Source organism: Amblyomma mixtum, chromosome 2, assembly GCF_055824585.1.
Source record: "Amblyomma mixtum isolate Tamu chromosome 2, ASM5582458v1, whole genome shotgun sequence".
Lineage (NCBI taxonomy): Eukaryota > Metazoa > Arthropoda > Arachnida > Ixodida > Ixodidae > Amblyomma > Amblyomma mixtum.
The window spans coordinates 26,565,815-26,587,656 of NC_143013.1; the positions used below are offsets into that span (position 1 = coordinate 26,565,815).

At 45.0% G+C, this 21,842-nt stretch overlaps 2 protein-coding genes across 2 annotated transcripts in view; one reads left to right on the forward strand and one right to left on the reverse strand.

Moving 5' to 3' along the window:
* LOC149358756 (histone lysine demethylase PHF8-like) overlaps positions 1 to 21,842 on the reverse strand; it is a 47,610-nt gene that overhangs the window by 21,122 nt on the left and 4,646 nt on the right. The window contains exons 7-12 of the mRNA XM_089570933.1: positions 19,299 to 19,497; positions 17,556 to 17,806; positions 15,696 to 15,802; positions 11,729 to 11,817; positions 11,331 to 11,417; positions 5,983 to 6,227 (exon numbers count right to left, since the gene is read on the reverse strand). Coding sequence (XP_089427059.1) covers positions 5,983 to 6,227; positions 11,331 to 11,417; positions 11,729 to 11,817; positions 15,696 to 15,802; positions 17,556 to 17,806; positions 19,299 to 19,497 — 978 coding nt within the window. The remainder of the gene's footprint in view (positions 1 to 5,982; positions 6,228 to 11,330; positions 11,418 to 11,728; positions 11,818 to 15,695; positions 15,803 to 17,555; positions 17,807 to 19,298; positions 19,498 to 21,842) is intronic.
* The window catches only part of LOC149358757 (GRAM domain-containing protein 4-like), a 159,887-nt gene that overhangs the window by 9,045 nt on the left and 129,000 nt on the right, over positions 1 to 21,842 (forward strand). The window lies entirely within an intron of this gene.

Genomic DNA, 21,842 nt, shown 5'->3' on the forward strand with positions numbered 1-21,842 from the left:
GGCACATTAAAAGCACCTGTCGCATGAATACTCGATATCTGCGTGGATAATACTTGAGAATGCAAGCAAGGACCTCTGTAAAACATAGTTTCAGATATTTTTGGTTGAGGCCGTCGTCGCTGCCGCGAATTCCTGCGAAAATCACGCTGCGTGGAGCTATGTAACGTGGATAGGTGGTGTCAAATGAATCACTAACGCAGGGGCGCACGCAATGATCCAGACCATTTCCAAAGTTCGACAATGGAAAAGCTCCTCATGGCTTTTAGTGCGGAGTGGTGACGTGTTAACACTTGTGTATTCTTTTTTCATTTATGAAAGGTCACGCTCTATATTTTTTTTCGTGCCTTGTATCTCCCACGCTACAATCTCAATGCGGCCAAATCGGAGGCAGAAAATGCAACAAAAATCATGCGGGCGCGCCAAAGCGCGAGCAACGAGAAAGCCACTCGTCGAGCGATGGTAGTCACTCTAGTGCCGCGAACTCGCTCGCGCGCGCCACTTCCAACGTGTGCTCCGCAGTCAAAGCGATCGAAGAACAAGAAGTTTCTATAAAGCAATCCAACGTTGGTCTGGGCAGTTATTACAGTAACTGATTTTTCAGTTTCTCATTTCATGATGTCATTTTGACCGAAGCGAAGTCACAAAACGCAACACAAAGTTTAATTGGGGCGCGGTCTGCCGGGCGCCAAAAGGCGACGGTTGGGAGCGTCTGCTAGCCGCTCCCGGCCTAGGTGCCGCCACCGTCGGCGCCCAGGAGAAGCCGAGAGAAGGAGCGCCGGCATAGGAGGAGGAGGGAGGAGATGTCGCTACTTTTAGTTTATTTAGGGGCTTTATGTGCTCCTGCCCGCATGTTCCCTCTCTCGGTCTTCCCCTCGCTGGTGGCCCAGGAAACGGACTCCTCACCTTGCGTGACCAGTGCTCACCGCCCCCACTGCCGACGCGCAGTAGCTATCGGAATCATGCGACCAACCGTGCGGTGGCAATGGCCATGCACTGCTGGTTTGTTTTCTTTTTTTTTTTGCTGTGCCCTATTATTTTTCGCTGCTTTTAAGCATGAACTATTGTAAAGTCACATGGCATGATGTTCCAAAAGAGAAAGCGCCGGAGGTGCGCCGACGACGCTGGAGCACGGCGTGTTGTGTCAACTAGGTCGCTCATTGCGAACAGCGTTGCTCTCACGTCAGTTCGTGCTTTACTGTCACGAAACTTTCTCGTGGTTCTGCCAAATGTCGAGTAACTCAGCACTAGCTAACCTACGGATTGCGTAGCCACTTCAGTAGGTCAACTGCCGCAACACCTTCGTTACATGGAGGTCTCAAATACATGCGCTTCAACGAAAGTGGCATTGGGGAACTGAGAAACTTCGTAATATCGAGGAATTCACTACATGGAGATTCATTACATCCAGGTTTAACTGCACTTAGTAGCATTCCAGCACCCTCCTTTTCAGGTACATCTGTCTTTTAACTCTCAAGCCATCTGTACCAAAGCTAAGCACACAGACCCTATACAGAGTGTTTGCAACAAGTGACATGAGTTTGCAAAACCCGCTTATGAACCAAGTGCATTGTGCAGTGTCACTAAACCGTCCCTGTGTGACAACTTGCGAATGACAATTGTGGAGAATGACACCAGACCGGAGTATAACATGTTGGCCAGGGAGAATGAAACATCAGTCTCGTGATGACAACTCGTGTTTCTTAAAGCACAACTATATCTCTGATAGTATACATGCAATTCAGCCGTGCTCAAAGGTAAACCTAAGGCTGAATAGTAAAAATGAGTACTGCGGACTCTGACATATAAAAAAACTCGTTTAATTTGAACAGCCACTTTATTTGAACGAAGTGTACCATATTTACTTGTGTAACGATCAACTTTTTTTTTTTTTTTCAAAAAATTGACACAAATTTAGGAGTGCAATCATTAAGTGGGGTAAATTTTTTACAAAAAATTTTTGACCACTGAAAACGCAAACAAGTTGCACGCAGACAACCCTTGTCACACGGGCGTGCTACCCGCGGTTGCGCCGCTAAACACTGTTATCGCGAACCGAGCTTGGCTATCTTGGCTTACGTCGTTAACCGAGAAGGTAGAGTGCGAAAAGCGCACGAGCTGGCCCGCTTCAAGAATGTACTTTCTTCGCACTAAATCGCGTTCCAAGAGCAACACATCAAAATAGGCAGTGTGTGTAGTGCTGCACGATGGCGCTTTTATGCAGCCTTCGATCTCGTCCGATGGCACAGCAACAGTGTTCAAGTACGCATTTTACCGCCATCGAAAAAAGTCTGGTCCCTGACGCATCGTTGATGTACATAGGTGACACGTTCGCAACGCTCGGAGCACCGGATTCCGCGCGCTTACCACAATGGTGCCGCCCGCGAGCGCGGCAGACAACGGCGCTCTGTACTCCCTAGTCATCGCTAGGCCTAACTTGTTTCGTATCGAAGCCACAGTGGACGGCGCTTTTTAATTGATCAACGCTACAAGGAATGGTCTACTTAAGGCACTGCCTTACTGACAACCTAACTGTTTCATATTAGAACAAATATATACGATCGATTTCAGCGACACCTTAGCAGCGGAGCTGGCATGCAAGCAGATCGCGTCAGTCGCGCTGCAATGGCGCCAGCTGCTACGCAGCTGCGCACGTAAAACTAGCTTGTATCGCAGTTATTACTCCTACCAGCAACTCGGTACAGGTGAGCGATCCTCAAGAAGGATTCATTTTTGACATTCCCGTATCCCAGGGCTTATTATTTATGAGAACAAGAAAGTTTAGCCGGACCACCGCGTCACTTCGTTCGTTGCACCACAACCCAGAACGGTGGCGAGCATTGTGACAATGGCGAACCATAATTCGAGATAACCGCAGTTAAGTTAGGTATCCGCAGTTAAGCATAACTGCATTTAGGCTGCGCGTGTGACTGCAGGTCAACCAACAGGCAGCTGCCGCTGTAATGCTGACACAGCAAGGTGGTCATCTGCACATGCCATCTGTCAGACAGATGGCAAGTACGATCATCGTTGGCTGGACTCGACATCGTCGACAAATTGCAGCGGTAAGTTCGGGGTGCGATCATTACGCGAGGAATAAAAAAAATTGAATCTTGCCAACAAAATTCAGGGGTGCGATCATTATGCGAGTCAATACGGTATATTAAAAAGGACCCTGTTGATTCAATCGCTGACACTTAAAACAAATATTCGTTCCCCGATGTTCAAACGATTGAGCACTGACTGAATGTAAATAGGACCCCGTTGATTCGATCGCTGACACTTCAAACAAATATTCGTTCCCCAATAATTTCGAATGATTGAGCACTGACTGAATGTAAATAGGACCCTTTGTTTGGGTAAAACCAGGTTTTACCCAATTCTTGCACCCTGAACAACCATTAAAATCGGGATAAACCCGATTTCTAACCAGAAATGTACCTTCCAAAAACGCTGAATGCACAGCACAGAACAAGGTAGATACTTTCTATGTCTTCTTGAGTGGCGTTTTCAGTTAAGGGGAGACACGGCTTTCAGTACAATGTTATTTTTTTTTATTTCCTGATGTATTTATACAGGAAACTTTTCTGCATATTAGAACCTTGGACCTGGTGTGAAGATGCAACCACATACATGGTGCCAGCAGCATTGCGGTGCTGGGCAGTGGAGGTTTGCTACAGTGCGGGTCCTGACCGTCAGTACATCGGGCTGACTCAAGTTGTTGAATAAGGAATCCAAAACAGCATGACAGAAGAAATTCAGTCATGAATTATTTAGCGGCTGTAGGCAAGTACCATGTGATGATCCATGTGCTATACTAATCTAGCCCATCATTACAAAGAAGAGAAAGGTCGCTGCGGTAGCTCAGTGATTATGGCACTCGGCTGCTGACCCAAAAGACGCAGGTTCGATCCTGGCCACGGAGGTGGAATTTCAATGGAGGCGAAATTCTAGAGGCCCGTGTACTGTGCGATGTCAGTGCACATTAAAGAACCCGAAGTGGTCGAAATTTCCGGAGCCCTACACTCACTACGGCGTCCCTCATAGCCTGAGTCGCTTTGGGACGTTAAATCCCCAAACCATAAACCAAACAAAGAAGAGAACTAAAATACGCTGTCTGCACTCCTTGAAACGTTGGTGATTTTAAGCCTTTTTTTAATAGCATAACTAGGGGATGAGTTTGAAAGCATCATATGAACACGTGTAAGAACTGCACTTTTTTTTCCAGATTTGAGGGCCAATTTGCCGGGTGTGGCCCAAACACACAATGTGCGATTTTCTCTTTTTTAAGTAAAAACACACCAATCAGGGAATGAGTGGCATTTATTCAATGTTCAATCGTCACTCGCGGAGTACTCAGACTCCGAGCTGATGGTGTGCTCTCGTGCATGCGCAGCATGTCCACTGTCAACACGTAGCCGTTGTTCCACGCTTCCATCACTTAGCAGAGCAGCTCTTCTTCCAGTTCAGGAAACTTGCACGGCTTGCCTTGGAAAGCGTGTTTTTGCAGCTTGTGTTCCTCAATGCATCCTTTTGATTGCACCATCGTTGGCCGCACTTCTCGGCCACTGCCTGCCACATGCTTGCCGCATTCAAGAGCAAACTCCCAACCATGTAGCTAATAAGGTACTTGCCAGGCGGCAGCATGCAAAAGCCACAACAACGGTGCCCTTGACAGCCACAAAAACATGCGCAAAAAGTTGGGGCTGGTAATACTAATGCTCCTAATGCGTGAGCTCTAATGCGTGAGCTCCCACTACTAATACTAATGCGTGAGCTCCCGGCGAAAGAAAAGTGGACGACAATGATGATGATGAGCCACGGCCTTGAGCGCCCTTCGTGGGCGGCACCTGGAAGCTCCTGTGCACGTACGTGGCCTCTGTGATCAAGTGCACCATTACTCGCAGAGCTGACTGCGGAGGCCATGGCGCGTGCATTTCGAAGGCTATTCCCGCATAGGTCGTGGAAAGTTTGGGTGTGGCCCTTACATGAATATATATATTTTTTAATATTTCCTTCGAGAAAAGAGGGTGCGGCCCATACAAGGGTACGGCCCTTACACGCATTTATACGGTATGTTTTAGAGATCAGAGCAAGCATAGGCACTGACCGAACATTTTATATCGGCATCCTTATATGTAGCGCTACCCACACCAACAATTTGCTGCAAGGCTGTCAAACAATTGAAATGACTGATGTGAATTGGATGAACGTTTTCGCAGCACGCAAACAAAGACCAAGAGGTCTCACATGGACGCGGAAGTGCTGTGCATGGGGATGACCAAGTATGTGACAAAATAGCTAATAAATGAGAACAATATATCTGATTTAGCAAACAGTTTCTTAGTGAAATCTGCCATTCATATTGTGTATGAAAATAAAAAGCAAGAAATAGTCCATGTAATGTCCCGCAAAACACAAGCGCTAAGAGTAGACTGTTTCTGCTGTTTCTGATGATATGAAATTCCTAAAGTTTCCGAGCTGGAGCGCATTGTTTACAACGAGCAGAATTTCAAATGTTCCAAGCACTCTCCTGAGCCACTACGGGTGATACAAACGCTTAAGCTGCGACCGCACCCTCGAGCACTAAATGCTGCCTGTAGATCGCCGATTCTGCAATTCTTAGTCGTGCTGTACACAGAGGAAACAGTGAGCGGCGTCATGCGGCGGCCCGCACATCGCTGACGTTGCGAGTGTGGGTGCTCATCCTGCACAAGACCGATGCCACAATCCCCAGTTGCACAGTACACATCTGGAGTAGTGAGCTGTGGCTGCACGGCCGTAAACAAATCCCTCAGCCATAAATGAATCTGCGCGAATGCACTTTCCATGCTTCTGCGTATGGATTTCGTTCGTTTTGGATTATATGAATTTTTTCGTGACTTCGTGGGATTCTTAGAATCTGGCGAGATTCTACTGTATATATATGAACAATGCTGAACGCAAGTGCAAGCAGTGGAAGTAGCCAATTTTTCCGGCACCCACCTCTGCGCCTTCTTGGAGCCGGTCCTGGCCTTAGCACCGCCTGCACCCTTGCCCTTGCCCTTGACAGGCAGCTTGACCTTGAGGTTGATGCCCTGCTGGGAGTCCATTTCCCCATGGAGTGGCGTCACGTTCTCCTCCACGCCAGCGGCAACCACGGCTGCCGCGGCTGCCCTGGCTGCCTTGGTGGTGCCTTGCTTGCCCTTCTTGGTCTCCCTTTCGGGCTTCGCTTTGCCGTTAAGCTTCTTCTGCACAGAAAAGGTTTGGGAGGGAATTAACAACGTTTGTAGAACCATCGAACAGTATCCCGAACTTGGCATGGATGGCCAATCCTCGTCGCCAATTATGTTACATCCTTTATTGCTGGTGGCAGGGCACAGACTGGTGGGAAAGCCGCCAACACGTGACACATGGTAACTCAGGGTTGCTTGGCCCTAAAGATTGTCCCGCTATAGCACTCCTCCAAGTAGTCTAGACAAGATCTTTTCACAATGAAACATTTAGATTCCCATTTTATTTGTACAGACACCAGCTCAAATGAACACTGCTTTGCTTCCCACTGTTCTCCTATAACCCCAAGCAACTTCATTAAATTTGTGTGACCAGTTATGTCATGAGTGACCAATATATTGCCACAGCTTCCAATGCTTTCACTGATGCCACCTAACAGCAGCTACTAATCAGAAGCAACATCGCACCAGCGAGTCATTCCAGTATGGTATACAGGCCTATGCTACCGAAATATAAATGATGCTATATTGCCCATTACAAGAATGTAAAGCTCAGCTAAAAAAAGATCGAGCAGCCTAGTCAGGGCCTAAGCTTAGAAAAGGCCTAAAGGCCTTGGTAGCACCTCCTCATTTCAATGCTAGCCATATAGCTTGCTTGCAATCGGACCCGTTTGGATGCTTCCATTTGCTTTCTCGATATCCTTTCCTTGTAGTTTGTGTCAAAGCATGGGCTCCTGGCATAGCTTTTATATACTCCTTAATAGTGTCCCTTCGTAAAGAAAAAAAAGGGGGGGGGGGGGGGGGGGGGGAGAACGGAAATTTGTTGCCCCTCCCCCTTATGAGATGGGGTATAGTGATAGGATGCTTTCTGGATTCTCAGAGATGCTGAGCAGGTGCAAAGGCTAGTGATTGGGAGAGCATAAAGAAAGATTACTAGGAGACAGAGTTGTACATAACAAGTTACAAGCAATTGATTAGTAACAAATTACATTCTCTTCGAATTTTGTAATGCACTGATTATTTTTTCCAAGGTGAACGTTCTCAGTAATCCAATTATTTCTTTAGTAATTAGCTACTAGTAATCTGCAACTTTAAAACAAGTTGCAACCAGTCGTATAACTTCAAGATCCCGAACTTGGTAGCAAATATTAGAAAAGCATGAAATTCTCTAAAGTTAGAGCAACAACGGTCGACCTGTGGAGAAGCAGCATGCATGACGATGTCTGCAGATGCAAGCCAAAGCGGCCTGCATTTGACTAGCCCTGTGTTCCGTGCTTTGCATTTGGCATGTCATTTCACCATGACAGCACAAAAGTCATGTTTAGTGAACTTGTGTTTTGTCCCCTCAGAGAGCAAACAGCAGCTAAGTGGAAGGTCATTGTATGTCAAAGCAACACACACTTCCCTTTCATGCATACACCATGATACTCTTTAGTGGGCCTCTTCGATTAGCCGCCTCTGGCAGCCCTTGGGCTGCTTGCGGGCTGCCCGAGCGCGGCGCCAGACGCTCGATTTTCTCGGGCTGCTCCGCGCACTTCCGGTGGCTGCCCGGAACGCATTCGTTTTTCTCTGGCTGGGCGGTTTCGGGCTCCCAGCCGGCAGCCCGACTCGCCAGGACGATTTTGTGCTGGCAGAGCTTGGGCAAATAGCAGACGACGGAGAGGTGGATGGTAGGGGGAAGCTCACGCGGCCATTTTTATATGGACTAGAAGGACCACAGTTCTTCATGCGATGTTTTGCGCGATGGAGGCGTTTGTTTCAAATAGGCCGCGGTGCATATCGACTGTGTCGCCTGCAATGGCACCTTTTCCGGTAGTTCTCACTGTTTATTGATATTTTTTGCGTGCGTACGCGCGATATTTCGATCGTCTCACCACCTCGCAAGCACAATTACTCGCTTCATATTACGATCACATACTTCTGATTCACAAAATATTTCGGCTGTTAATTTCGTGCGCCTGGCTATATTGCGATGGTGTTCGAGGCCTTTCACAAGAGCAGCCGCAGATTCCAGTTTCGAGTACGGGTTCAGACGTGCGCTTGTATATGCATGTGCTGAACGTGTTTTACGAAGTGTTGGTTGAGCGCTATACGGGAGCGTATGGTCTTCATTGCGTTTGGCGGAGTGCAAAAGCGGATATGCTTTGAAAAACGCTTGACTGAAACATGTCCTTTATTAAAAGCCCTCACGAGCACATTGCTCGAGGCATCTCTGCGGGCATATATGTGGCCACACAATTGTCGCTATTACGGCATCCAACCAAGTGCTGATTCTGTCGTCGCCAACTGTTGCACAGCTTGATGCTCGGGCCTTCTGCCACATATGTTCAAAATATCTGAGAAGTACCGTAGGCATGCATCTCCTCGGGTTTGGCTCATTAAAGAAAGAGAGAGATAAAAATATGCTCTTAGCGCTGATCATCATGCAAGCACACGCGGAACGTGAGGCGCCGACACGCAGGGCTTTATTGTAGCGCCTTCCATTCCAGTGACAGTTCTCTGCTATAAAGCTGCATTATTACAGATACGATACGCAGCTAAATTTATACAGCACGCCCGCTTGTTCTAAGTGAACGCTCAACAAGCCGATATGCGCTTTTGTCGGCATTATGCGTGCATTCCTTGCCCACATCAAAAGCGGCGGACGACGGACTACAGCTGAACGAAATGTATCCCGATTCTTTTCTGCTTACAGCTTACAGGAAGCAGGCTATGAGCGTAGAAATCGCAATGACCACAGCAGAGTCAATCACCGTCGGCGGTCATACCAGTCATATATATTTACTGCGTAGTAAGCAAACACGCAATAATCAGAGAGTGCGTTTGATAAACAACGCACGGGGAGTTTTTCCGTCCTATGTGGTGTCGACCGGAACACGTTAGATTGCGATTGCTCATCGCATGCTTTTGAGGATTTCTTGAAGCTTACACAGCACACTGTGCACCGAAGGCACACGCTCGCGTTGGCGTCGCCGATGTATACGAATGCGAGCTTAATCAGCTGCATCTTCGGCAGTCTGCGGCACGCAGCCCTCAATAACTGCAAGTCGTTGTTTTCGATACCAAGCAGCCTATTTCTACCGTACGCGTGCTTAGCAATGAGACGCAGCAGAACGCGAAGCTAGAGAGAGCATCTGCCCTCCGTGATCCGCGACTTGCTTGCCGCCGTGATTGCCGGAAAGCTGGTTCCGGTGGCCGCCAGCCCATGTGACCATGATGCATTTTTCTGTCAGAGGCGAACTTGCAGGCAGCCAGCGGGCTGCCCGAGCGCGGTAAATCGAAAAGGCCCAGTGTCAATACTTATGTGTTCACAAGGAAGTATGGAAAAAATGCCGAAGAAATCTTTGAAAAACAACTGCAGGTCAAATTACAAATTTATGCATGCAATAGACTATAGATCAAGCAAGCAGTACCAGCTTATTCTCTGTGTGCATTTGTGCTAGGCCAATAACAGATGGATGAAAATTAACACAATACTAATCGATTACTTTCTGTAACTGTTCATTTACTTTACGGGCTGTAATTGACCACTACAATCAGTTACATTCCAAATGAACTACTTTGCAATTGCAATCGGTCACTTGTTTAACATGTACAACACTGATTGGAGAGGGCTTGATTTACCAAAATCGGCCTATCTGGCTGGCAGAGCTTAGTAGAGCCTAGCAAACGGGGCACACTCTGTTCCTACTAAGTGGCCTGCTAAGAGCCCAACCATGATAACACAGCAGTGGCAGTGTTTGCAGCAGGATGGGTAGAGGTGATAGGGGGGCCAGGGCAATAAAAGGTTGCCTCTCTCCATCTTCGCAACTACTGCCATGGGAAATGAGGGTTGTCCTTGTCCTGTGCGGTGCGTACCAGGCGACGAGGGCATGTACTGCATTGTGCTAGCCGAGAATCTGCTCGTCACACGGTTTGCAGCATGACATGAGTGTCTTCGTACATTTTGGTGAGGTGTGGTGCGGACATGATGACAGCACGACTCTGGCTCAGATACGAACTACTAATATAATTTCTCACAAAGGGAACATGGACAATGGTGAAATTCACAATTTTTCAAGCTAATTTTCGCAGCTAAGTGATCTTTCTGAGGTTCGCAAAATTTTTTGAACTGTGATTATTTGAACAACTTCCCAGGTCCCGCCGAGCCTGAAAAATCGGTCAGCAACTGTGCAATACAACACAGTCCATTTTGTATTTGCTACGCACTTTCAATGGGTTTGCAAAAATGTACCACCACAGTGGGATGGAATGCATTAAGACAGCGTGGCGCAATGTCATACAACAGCTGCATATCAAAATTGGCAGCACTACTTACTATGTGTTGACAATGCCCTACTTACAGTTAATCATGAAACCTATATGCATTAGAGATAAGCAAAAATACTCAATATGAAACTTCACGTGAGAGCATCATATATTTAGAACTGTGGGGTGGTTAACTCAAGGTAGGAGCATACATTTAAACATGACCTTAATAAAAAGCATGGCAAGCATTGTTTAACTTATCTGATTAGAGGGACTTAGCCAGAGATGCAAAACTAAAACCGACAGTGTCGGGAAACACAACTGGGCACATTAAAGAGGGAGCCACTTGCACAAGGCACATCTAGACTTTCTTTAACATTTCAAAGCTTCACCAAAATGCATGCACAGTGCAGTTGCCACGGGTGCATGTTAGAACGGGTCGATTTTTACTGCTCAGGACAGCTCACATCAGACACTGAGTCACATTACAAGGTCCCTAATTGTTAGCAATTCTCGCTTCACATTTACTGCCCACAATTTTATATGTGCCAAAACAGCAAGAACCATGGCACTTTTGCATTTATATTTGCACAGTGAATACCAGTTTTCATTTACTCCAAGTAGTAGTTTCCAGGCGGAGCGATATCATAAGCAAAAAAGATGCAATCAAATGATAATCATAATCAATCTAAAACTAATTTTAAATCCCCTGTGCAGCCCAAGGTCAACAGGGCCTGAAAGCTTGGCCTTACTTTAAACAAAACAACTCCTTGACAGCCGTTTTGTGAAGTTGCCATTAGCACGAGCAAAAACGGCTCAGACCAAAAAAAGAAGCGCACCACCTTTCTGACAAAATGAGAAGTTCACTCTCACCTCTGCAGCTCTCACTTCCTTGGCAAGATCCTTGAGCAGTTTTGGGACGTTAATTCCACTTGGGATGGCATCCAGTTTGCAGTTGGGCTGTAGTGCAAAAACAAAAGACCCAGCTTGATAACTTTCTCATACTTTTCATTCAACAAAAAAAGGAATGCTGCAGCTTTTCACAAATTAATTTTTCTGCAAAGAAAATATAAGTTGTCATGCATTGCTTACTGCACTCGCTGAACATAAAAATACGTAAGAAACACAAAACAACAGCACTAATAGAAAGCACTTTTTATGAGTGTGCTGCCCAAGTTCCTTGCATTTGCAAAGGAGAAAACAAATTCCCTTGACTGTCCCGAGTTCAAGCTGAGTTTTTTTTAATTTCCCAGACACAAAAGTCAACTCGCCTCCTGCGTCCAGTTTTTCAGTGCTGTCAGCAGGGCCTTGGCTCCAACAACTAGGAAGCTAGGAGGCTTAAACTCAGATGCTGTTGCACCTGAAATGACATTTCGCAGTCGGACTTAGTAATAAAAAAAAAAGAATCTCTGCTCTCGGCAGACAGCATGAGAAAAAAAAATTGGGGGGACAATTAAACTCTGCCTTTCAGGGCATGATGCAACAGTGGTTCCTCTTGCCCACGCAGACACAAACACCGTTTTCTCTTTCACAATCACATTCATTACATGAAAGATCACACCAACGGCTTTTACGCTGTAGCATAAAATTAAAAAGATTACTGCACCACCCCGATACCAGTGTTAAAGTTGGCTATTACACTCAGGGGCTAAAAGCTATAAGTCTAAATACAAAAGTTACCCGCTTCCAACACCAATGTCCACCACCTACTGTGGACATGTCCCGGAACTTCACTGGTGCGCGCTCGATTTCTTCAAGAGGCAGGACTGTCTGCAAACAATGACTCTAGTTTGAACGTGTGGGTAACTAAAAACATTTACGCCCGAAGCTTATGTGACTTTTTACACGCAACCGGGCTTCATGCATTTCTGTAACTTATTCTACCCTTCGTGACTAACACCTTGTTTTATGCCGCACGGCACACTCAGCGTCACAAATAAATAAATAAATAAATAAATAAATACAAAAGTTCTGAGACCGTGGTGCAATCTCACAACCTCACTCCTCTCAACTGAACAACCTCAGCTGCCCCACTGAGCGACTGCTCCACAACCTCACAAAAGCAGCCTCACAGTCGGATCATGTTATGGTCACGCACCCAAAGAAGAGCAGTCTTTCCAACAAATGGACTGCACTGTACAGCAGTGTTTTAGCCTCTGCCCTTAGCACAAGATAAGGAATTTGGAACAGTGTAGTGACTGAGAACGTTCAGCTAAACATCTCCTCTCTCTTCCTGCTGACTACTTGATGAACAGAAGGAGCCTATGCAATCTGCCTGAGACTGACCTCTCTGCCATTTTTTCGACCAAAATAGAATGAATTTAAGGGGGGACACTGGTCTTGAAAAGAAAATTTTATTAATTTAGTCATAGTCATGAAATTTTCAGGGCACATGTATTTTTGTGCGCTGATTCTAGATATGTCATTTAATTTCATGTAAAACAATTCCATGAGCACTTATGCAATTTTTATGCAAGTATTTTGCGGAGAGTTCAAGAAAATTTGCTGCAGGAAACTTGCTGAAATGTATGCCATTGGGTTCTCTTGACACCGAGGAATACAATAAGGGTAAAATTATCATCCTGGCTCTCATAGAACTTGAGTAATAGGGTACTGAAGCTGCCACTTCACACACAGGAATACACATTTTCCTTCTCATTTCCGAAGCGACAACTTCAAAACTCTAACTTAAGTTCTATGATAGGCAGGAAGACAATTTCACCCTTATTGTATTCCTTGGTGTCAAGAGAACCCAATGGCATGCATTTCAGCGAGTTTCCCACAGCAAATTTTCTTCAAAACTCTCCGCAAAATACTAGCATAAAAATTGCATAAGTGCTCAAGGAATTGTTTTACATGAAATTAAATGACATATTTAGAATCAGCACACAAACACAAAAATACATACGTCCTGAAGATTTCGTAACTGTGACTTCATTAATAAAAATTTTTTTTTTCAAGACCAGTGTCCCCCCTTAAAACAAAATAGTAAAATACAACAAACTTAATGTAACGACACTCGTCGGGAAGCAGGCATTGAAAAATACATTGGCCACGATCAATCTGGAGTGGCCAGATATTAATGCCTCCATTCTCCATGAGCAATGGAAGCAGCGGCAGACACACGCCAATTGCCTCGCAGAATGCCGCGGCATCGCCTGCTAGGTGAATTTCGTCATAATAGTTTTCTCCGTGTGGGCTGGCCTCAAGGCAAGCAAGCACTACAAAGCAGCTTCAAGCTGAGAGTTCAAACGTTCAGTGTACGCATTTTCTTGAGACTGCAAAGCAGCACTGTGCTCATGTAAGGTGACATCAAGAAACATGACGCAATAGATTGCACAAAGCCAGAACTGAGCACGGGTTTCTACAGAGTGACCCAATGCAGAGTCTGGGCTGAATGGTTCCCGCCTACTACTGAGAATGATTGGTTTGGTTTGGTTTATGGGGTTTAATGTCCCAAAGCGACTAAGGCTATGAGGGACGTCGTAGTGGAGGGCTCTGGAAATTTCGACCACCTGGGGTTCTTTAACGTGCACTGACATCGCACAGTACACGGGCCTCTAGAATTTCCCCTCCAAAGAAATTCAACCGCCGCGGCCGGGACCGTACCCGCGTCTTTCGGGTAAGCAGCCGAGCACCATAACCACTGAGCCACCGCGGCGGCTACTACTGAGAATGACAAGAATCTGTCCAACCTGGCAAAACGGTAGTAATAGCTTTCTCTGGCACTTAAACAGATGTGCTATATGAAGAAGAGCTAGCTCTCTTAGGAAGCAAGAAAAAAAAAAAGTTCACCGAAGTGTCCTTCCCAGTACTTCTGAGCCACTCCATGCCATCAGGTGCCAGTTCTGGCATTCTTGATGCCACAGGCAGCAAAAGAGGGCTCTTTACACGGCGTCGGCAATTTTCCGTTCAGGAAATTTAACCCTTTTTCAGAATATTTTGTCTAAAAAACTAGACCTAAAACAAATCTTCAAGACTTTTCAGGACATTTTAAGAAACAGCAGAAAAATTTGGAAATTTTTTTACACTCCTCCTGAAAAATTCCCGCACTTAGGCCTTTATTAATAAATTCATAAATTTCTAAGAACAGCTAAGCAGACAAGGAAAAGGGAATGAGGGGCTCGTTTTAAATATGAGAGAAGCCAACAGCCACAGAAACCAAGGGGCACAGGGGATTTTTTTTTAGTTTATTTATTTTTTGTGGTGTTGATCAATTTAGAATATTACTGAATATTTTATCGCTTAAAGCTAATTGATTAGAAAAGCAGAAGAAAAAACAACCACATGCCGCCGGTGGGATCCGAACCCACGACCTCCGAATTAGTACAATGAGCAAAATACTGTAAAATCAAACAGAGAACAATGCAGCAATTTTCAAACTGCTGCAGGGGAAAAAGTGCCCGAAACTAGGGTTTTTGGGGTCTTGTGAGGAAATTTCTGGTTACTGCATAGAATGCCACTATTAGCTGCCTTTATCCATCCACCTTCAAATATGTTCCACGTGGCAATTGCAGTATAAAAAGATGTACAGTCTTTGTCAAAAGTAACCAGGCTGCATGGCTTGCTTCTAGCTCGTACAGTGGAGCCCTTACAGCTTCCCTGAAGCTGAAATGGTCGTTAAAGGTAAGGACTGGGGGTCTTCTTACCTTCCAACATGTTTTGATCTTTAAGAAAGCCACAAGGGCTCCATTATACAAGCTAGAAGCAAACCACGCAGCCTGGTTACTTTTGACAAAGACGGTACTATGTCCATGACCATGGTTACACGAGCACTCTCAAGGTTAGGCTGTACTTGACTGAACATAATTATCTTCAAAATTAGAAGGGCAGACAGACACTCTGTTAGCGGAGCACCACATAGGACATGCGAAGGTTGTGGTTTTGACGACCAACGGCGATATGTCGTCTTTTGTTCTACTTTGTCAAATTGTCTCTCCCCTAAACTGATCCCTTAATTACTTTTTCTGTATTAAAAAAAAAAAGGTACTATTTCCTTATGCTTTTCTCAGTTTCAAAGACTATTAGTTTTTTTCGTTTATATCCCAACAAGCCTCTCATCTCCACCACCCTTGACTGCTCAAAGCTGTTAGGTCTTTCTATTAGTTCTGCAAAGAGCCTTATCTAGCAGGTTTATTTGGTTGCAGTCACGACCGAAGATGCTGGTTTTTATTCTGATGTCCCAATCGAAACACACTATTTAATCACATACAACTTGTATAGGGACACAATACTCACTTTTAAGCTGCTCAATGACATATGATGCAGCAAACCAGTGGGTCGTCTCGAAGGAAGGAAACTTGTACTTATTTGGAGCATCAATCCTCTTTTCTAGCTCGTACACCCTGCCATAAAGAAGAAGGACAGGATTTTAAGCCCCATGGTAGATCGCAAAAGCTTTCCTAAAACAAACTAGGGACTTGCAGAAAGCAAACACACCAAGTAAAACAAGTTCACCATTTAGTCTTGCACTTAAACGGACACTAAGGACAATACCGTGAAATTTTCGTTCTTAGTTAGGAGCCATTCTTTTTACTTCTTGTCGCTCTGTTGACACTCGTTGAGCGGTAAAAGACGCATCTACTACTGAGAAATTTGGAAACTTGAGAGATTGAATATTTTTTTTTACACTACTCAGTTCAAAGCTACGGCATTGATGATGACATCAAGAGAATATAGGCTCTATGATTAGTGGCACAAAGTGGATGGATGTGTGGTCTAGCCTCAGAGATCCACAAACAAAAAAGTTTGTGACATCATCATAGTTCGCTTGGGAAAGTATCCTAGGGCGACAATACCTGTATTTAATTTTCTGCCTTTTTACCCATAAAACCGGCATCTTCAGTTAAAGTAAAATCTCTGTCATTAAAATGAGGTAACCATCAATATGCGCCACCTTTAATTTGTCCTCCATGTCCCTTTAAAGGGACACTGAAGAGAAATTGAAGCTGGCTTGTATCGACAGAATACCAGCTCCTGATTACAAAAACGCCACTCATACTGACAACAAAGCTCTTGTAACGTAGAAAAGAGCAAGAACCAAAATACAGGTATCGCCGCCACAGGCCAAACTCGCAAGTACAAGCGTGATGAGGTCATAGGACAAAACAGTGTTGCTAGAACCAATGGTTCTAGAAACACTAGAACACGAGAAGTCACAAATCACTGAGGCGCAGCCAATGCATGCGCAAATCTCCTTTATGGCGCCAGATGGCGCCACGTGCCCGGCAGCTATGCGCGCCTGAAGCATCGGGACCAATCAGCTCCTGCTCATCCGCAGTAGGCTGGCTCCCGGTATTCCGCTAGCGGTAACAAGGTACACGGCCATGGAACACGGTATGCTAAAGCTGTCTATTTGCGAGAACTTCGTTGGCGACTTTGAGAACGATATCCATCGTAACGCTGGCAAAACGCCAGTGCAAACGTAAGCGAAGCGACTGTAGCGACGGCCGCAATAGATGCCTTCAACGTGCGGCCGGCGGTAGCTTTCTTTTCGGCTGCTGCTAGGCCGCACTGCTGGCAGCCAGAAATCACGGAGTCTGCGTTACGTCATGTGGACGTCATGTTTCACGTCACTTAGTCCTGTGTCATCATAGGAGAATCCCAAGTTTGAATCAGAGCGGCGGGAAAAACTTTTTCAACTTCGAATCCAAGTTTCTTAGAAATAAATGCATCTTTCGTTGTCGGCCAAGTGGCAACAAAGCCATGATATGCCGAACTATCGGATTTTCCTATAAAAAAAATATTAATAGTGCTCTCCTCACTGTCCCTTTAACAGTTCGCTCACATTGATCTAATCAACACAAGACAGACGAGAGACAAGGTGAAGGACAAGAAGTCAGAAAAAGGAAACAAATAAACAGTAGCACAGATAATGGGACAGAACAACATGTACAGCACACTTCAGTACATTCAATTATGCTCGCTTGGAGCAGGTCCTGTACCTGGATGCCCACCAAAGTAACATGCAGGTCTAGAAACACTGCAAATAAAGTATAAAAAGCAGGAAGAGCTCTCACAGTGTCTGCCCTTGTCAATGTAGACAGAGCATGAGAAAGAAGCAGAAAATGCACGAAGTCGAGAAAAAAGCCCACGCACTGTAGTTGGAGGCCGATGTTGAAGCTGTGCAGGAAGTTTCCGCCAAAGACCATCGAGTCGACCGAAGTGTAGACAGCATGAATCCAGCCTGTTGGGATGAAGAGTGTCTGGCCAGCAGTGAGGGTGAGCCGATGGCAGGCGTCCGCCTGGTCCCCGAAGAAGGTCTCGCTCTGGTTGGCCGAGGCCATCCAGTGCTCGTACAGGCTGAGGTTGGCCGGCGTAGGCCGTATGAGGTAGAAGACCTTTTCTCCCTATGGGGGGAAAACAGGTGGGCAATGCAGAACGAGTTCACATCTCAAAAAGAAGGTGCTGACAGACAGAAGCATGCCACACGAGACAAGATAGCAACTAGAAGCTTGCAGAATCACCATTGTCTGTTTGATGATGAACTCAATGTGCTTCAGGGTGCTTATCACCTTCTAGCCATCCTGAATGGCTCATTTGGTCAAATAGTCACTCTAGTCAAACTGTGTTCTTGCCAAATGACAAATTTTCCTCCACCACTTATAAATGCTTGACAATGCTGCACAGCTTTCCTCTATAGTCGAAGGGACGCGATCGTGCAGATGAGAACAGTGACTTCAATTGCCTCTTTAGAACTCTACCCCACCCTGAGTGTTGCCTCAAAATACACACAACATGCATTCATTCTACTTCAAACTAAAGAGAACTCCATCCAATTTTTGTTCTTAGTAGAAATCGAATCTCTCCCCCTTATATCTCTCCCAGGCACGATTATAACGCATTTGATTCCATGTGAAAATCAAAGCTTTGCGTGAAAATGGTGTTGCTGCCTGCAGCTTCAGTGTAATTTAGGAGGCAAAAGAAACAGAAATGCGCACACCACAGTCAAGCATTGCCAAACCAACCATGCGGCGTTGCCGCTTCTTTGCTTCTTGCAGCCCTTTCCCCATACTTCGTGCTGCTGTGCTGCGAATATTCGCCCTTTTCTGTCCTTCACGTTTCCCTACTCCTCGCTGCAATTTTAATGGCTTTCCTTCCCCAGCGACCCACTCTACCTTTTTGCCACGCTCACACCAGCTTTATTATTTTTTTTTGTTCTGTGCGCACTGTGCGCTTTGCCTCATGGCCCTGAAGCCTTCAAAAAGTTTTCTTCTCTTAATTCTTTAGCTTGGTGGTGAAGCCACCTCACAGAGCGCCATTTTAGCGTCTTCGGTATCCATTTGCCACTGAATATCGGCCACATGATTCTGGACTTTGTGCCTGCGCCGATTTTATCATACCACAGAAAATATGCGATATGGTCAGACACTCTTTACTACAGATATTTCTTTAAAGAAATCTTTGCTATAACTGAAAAAAAAATGTACATTTGTCTACGGTCGTCTATGCAAGGCGAAATGGGACCACAGTCTCACCTTACTATAACTGAGCTGTGTATTTGAATTCGATACAGTTTGAAAAAAGTACTCTTCGCACATCCCTAGTACTGATGCCATCGCAGTTTGCGTGTTAAAATGGCTGCTTGTGACGACACCTACATTACATTTTTTACCTTTTCTAGCTTTTAAATTTGCAGCAAAATGAGTCTTTTTGTCATTACTGTGCAGTGATCCACTTATACAGCAAACTTCAATCTGTCCTCAGAGTCCCCTTAATTTCTTTGCATATACCGGTTTCATTGTGGTCGCTCCTTGAAACTCACGGACACCGCCTTTCAGGATCCTCATGTGCCACCTCAACTCAAACTTGAACATTTCAGACTCAAGCCCGCTGACTCACCCGCAAAATGTGATACCACACGGAGGAGCCACCAAAGTCAATGTGGAAGTCGGTGAAGCTGTTCTCCGTGCTCATGAGGCAGTACTTCATGACGGCAGGACGCTGGTGCACGCCAATGTTGGGCACGTGCGATGGCCAGCAGTTCTCCACCCAGCTTATGCGCTGCACCAGTGATGGCGGCTTCACAAAGTCCGACAGCCTGCAACGTGGGACACATGCTCCAGCTACCAGGTTTCTCAAACTGGTCACACGCCCTGAGACGCGTTCTGGCGGCGGTCTTCAGATTCACTCATACCCATTTCTACACTCTTGAGTTATACATCATCATTTTTTTTTGCTTGGTTACCAGCAGCGCCTCGGTGTATTTGAGTGGCTCTCATGTTTTTACAAACGGCGAGCACTTATTCCTTGAACTGTTATTGGGACGCAAGGTCCGAAAGAGTACCGAATCTCAGCTTGCACAGTAAAGGACATCTGCAAGGCAACAGCAAGAGAATAAAGAGAACAAAGATAAGTTAATGAGGTGTTTCGAAACCAACAACAACCAAAAACGCCTAACCCGTTCAGTAAAAAATTATAGCCTAATTGTGGAAAAATTTAAAATTTACGTAACATTTTAACTTTCGAACAAGGCACTACATGAACACACACACAAAGAAAGGACGATGAGCATATGTGCCACTTCCAAGTGAACATGCAGAACCAACTAGCCCGGCAACATACGCTACTATAAGTAGCATGCCTAGACTGCATAAACAATTCCACTCTCCCTCACGATTATGTAATTTCTGCAATGTCGTCGCATGTCTACATCAAAACTAGACACAGCTTTCAGGGTCCCAATTCTATACTTCTTTTGACTCAATTCTGTCACAAGAAGTCATAAAATCTATTCAGCTTATCTTAGGTCTTCTAAAGCATTGATACATGCTAAACAAGCAAACAAAAACACCCACCCTCCACAGCCTTGCCACACTGTATGACACCACTGACATAAGAGTCTTGTGACGGTGCCACTAATAGCTTCCACTGTGAAGCTGTTGCCATGTGCAACCAATAGACCCACTCATCAACCGACCTCGATTACACTAGTTCACACCTAGGATCCCAGAATTGCTTCAGTCCCCACGAACCAAATCTTGCAGTGTGCATGATCTTGCTTATTGATGTGAGAATCTTGGCGCTGTTCTTTTTCTTTGGCAATGAACATGTGTTTGTAGAGCTTTGCATAGGCCTCGCTGCTGTTGTAATCTGCTGAAACTCTTTTTTTTTATGTATTTTGCATCACATTTGGATTTATACCACGCATGCACCTGTTTGCTTATGCAAATAAAATAAACATTTCTTGGGTTGACAACGCCCAATTCTATACTTCTTTTGACTCAATTCTGTCACAAGAAGTCATAAAATCTATTCAGCTTATCTTAGGTCTTCTAAAGCATTGATACATGCTAAACAAGCAAACAAAAACACCCACCCTCCACAGCCTTGCCACACTGTATGACACCACTGACAGACTCTTGTGGCGGTACCACTAATAGCTGCCACTGCGAAACTGGTGCCATGCACAAACAATAGACCCACTCATCAACAGACCTCGATTACACTAGTTCACACCTAGGGTCCTAGGATTGCTTGCAGTCCCCACGAACCAAATCTTGCAGTGTGCGTGATCTTGCTTATTGGTGTGAGAATCTTGGCGCTGTTTCTTTTCTTTGGCAATGCACAAGTGTTTGTAGAGCTTTGCATAGGCCTTGCTGCTGTTGTAATCTGCTGAAACTCTTTTTTTTTAAGTATTTTGCATCACATTTTGATTTATACCACGCATGCACCTGTTTGCTTATGCAAATAAAATAAACATTTCTTGGGTTGACAACGCCCCTACTCTTCAATGAAGCACTCTCCCTTTTCTTGGCTGGACAAGAAGACTTGACGGAACTGTGCATGCTTATTCAAGTTCTAACTACAAACTGAATTATGTCATTTCAACGGCTAGCATACTTCAAAACAAACCATATAAAGGGGCAGAGGCACCAAATTTTTCATAGTATGTTGTTGTTTTAAAATTATGCGTAAAATTTTATTAAACATACATCACCATGTGAAATTTGCCTGTAGCCAGTAAATAATTGATTAAATTTTTTCTGCCACATAGTTTTAGTTTCAGCTCTGACAGGTGAGCGGTGGCTGCAACATCACGAGGCTAAAAAAAATTGCAATAAAATAGCTGTTTGTTCAGTCACAGTCATTGTGGCTTCTGGACCCAGCTAGTTAGTAAAACAGCTCTGGAGATTTAAATGACAAAGCAGTGATTATACAGCAGTTTCTCTATGCCTCATGTGTTTTATGTGTTTTCATATCTATCTGATTTCATATCTATTTGTGACGCTGCAACCACCGTTTGGCTGTTTAAAATGAAATTGAAACTACATGGCAGAAGAAATTAAATTATAAATACCGGATGTAGGTGAATTCCACATCATGATCCACGCTGACTAATGTCACGCGCATCATTCCAAAGAAAAAACATGCAACAAAACGGCT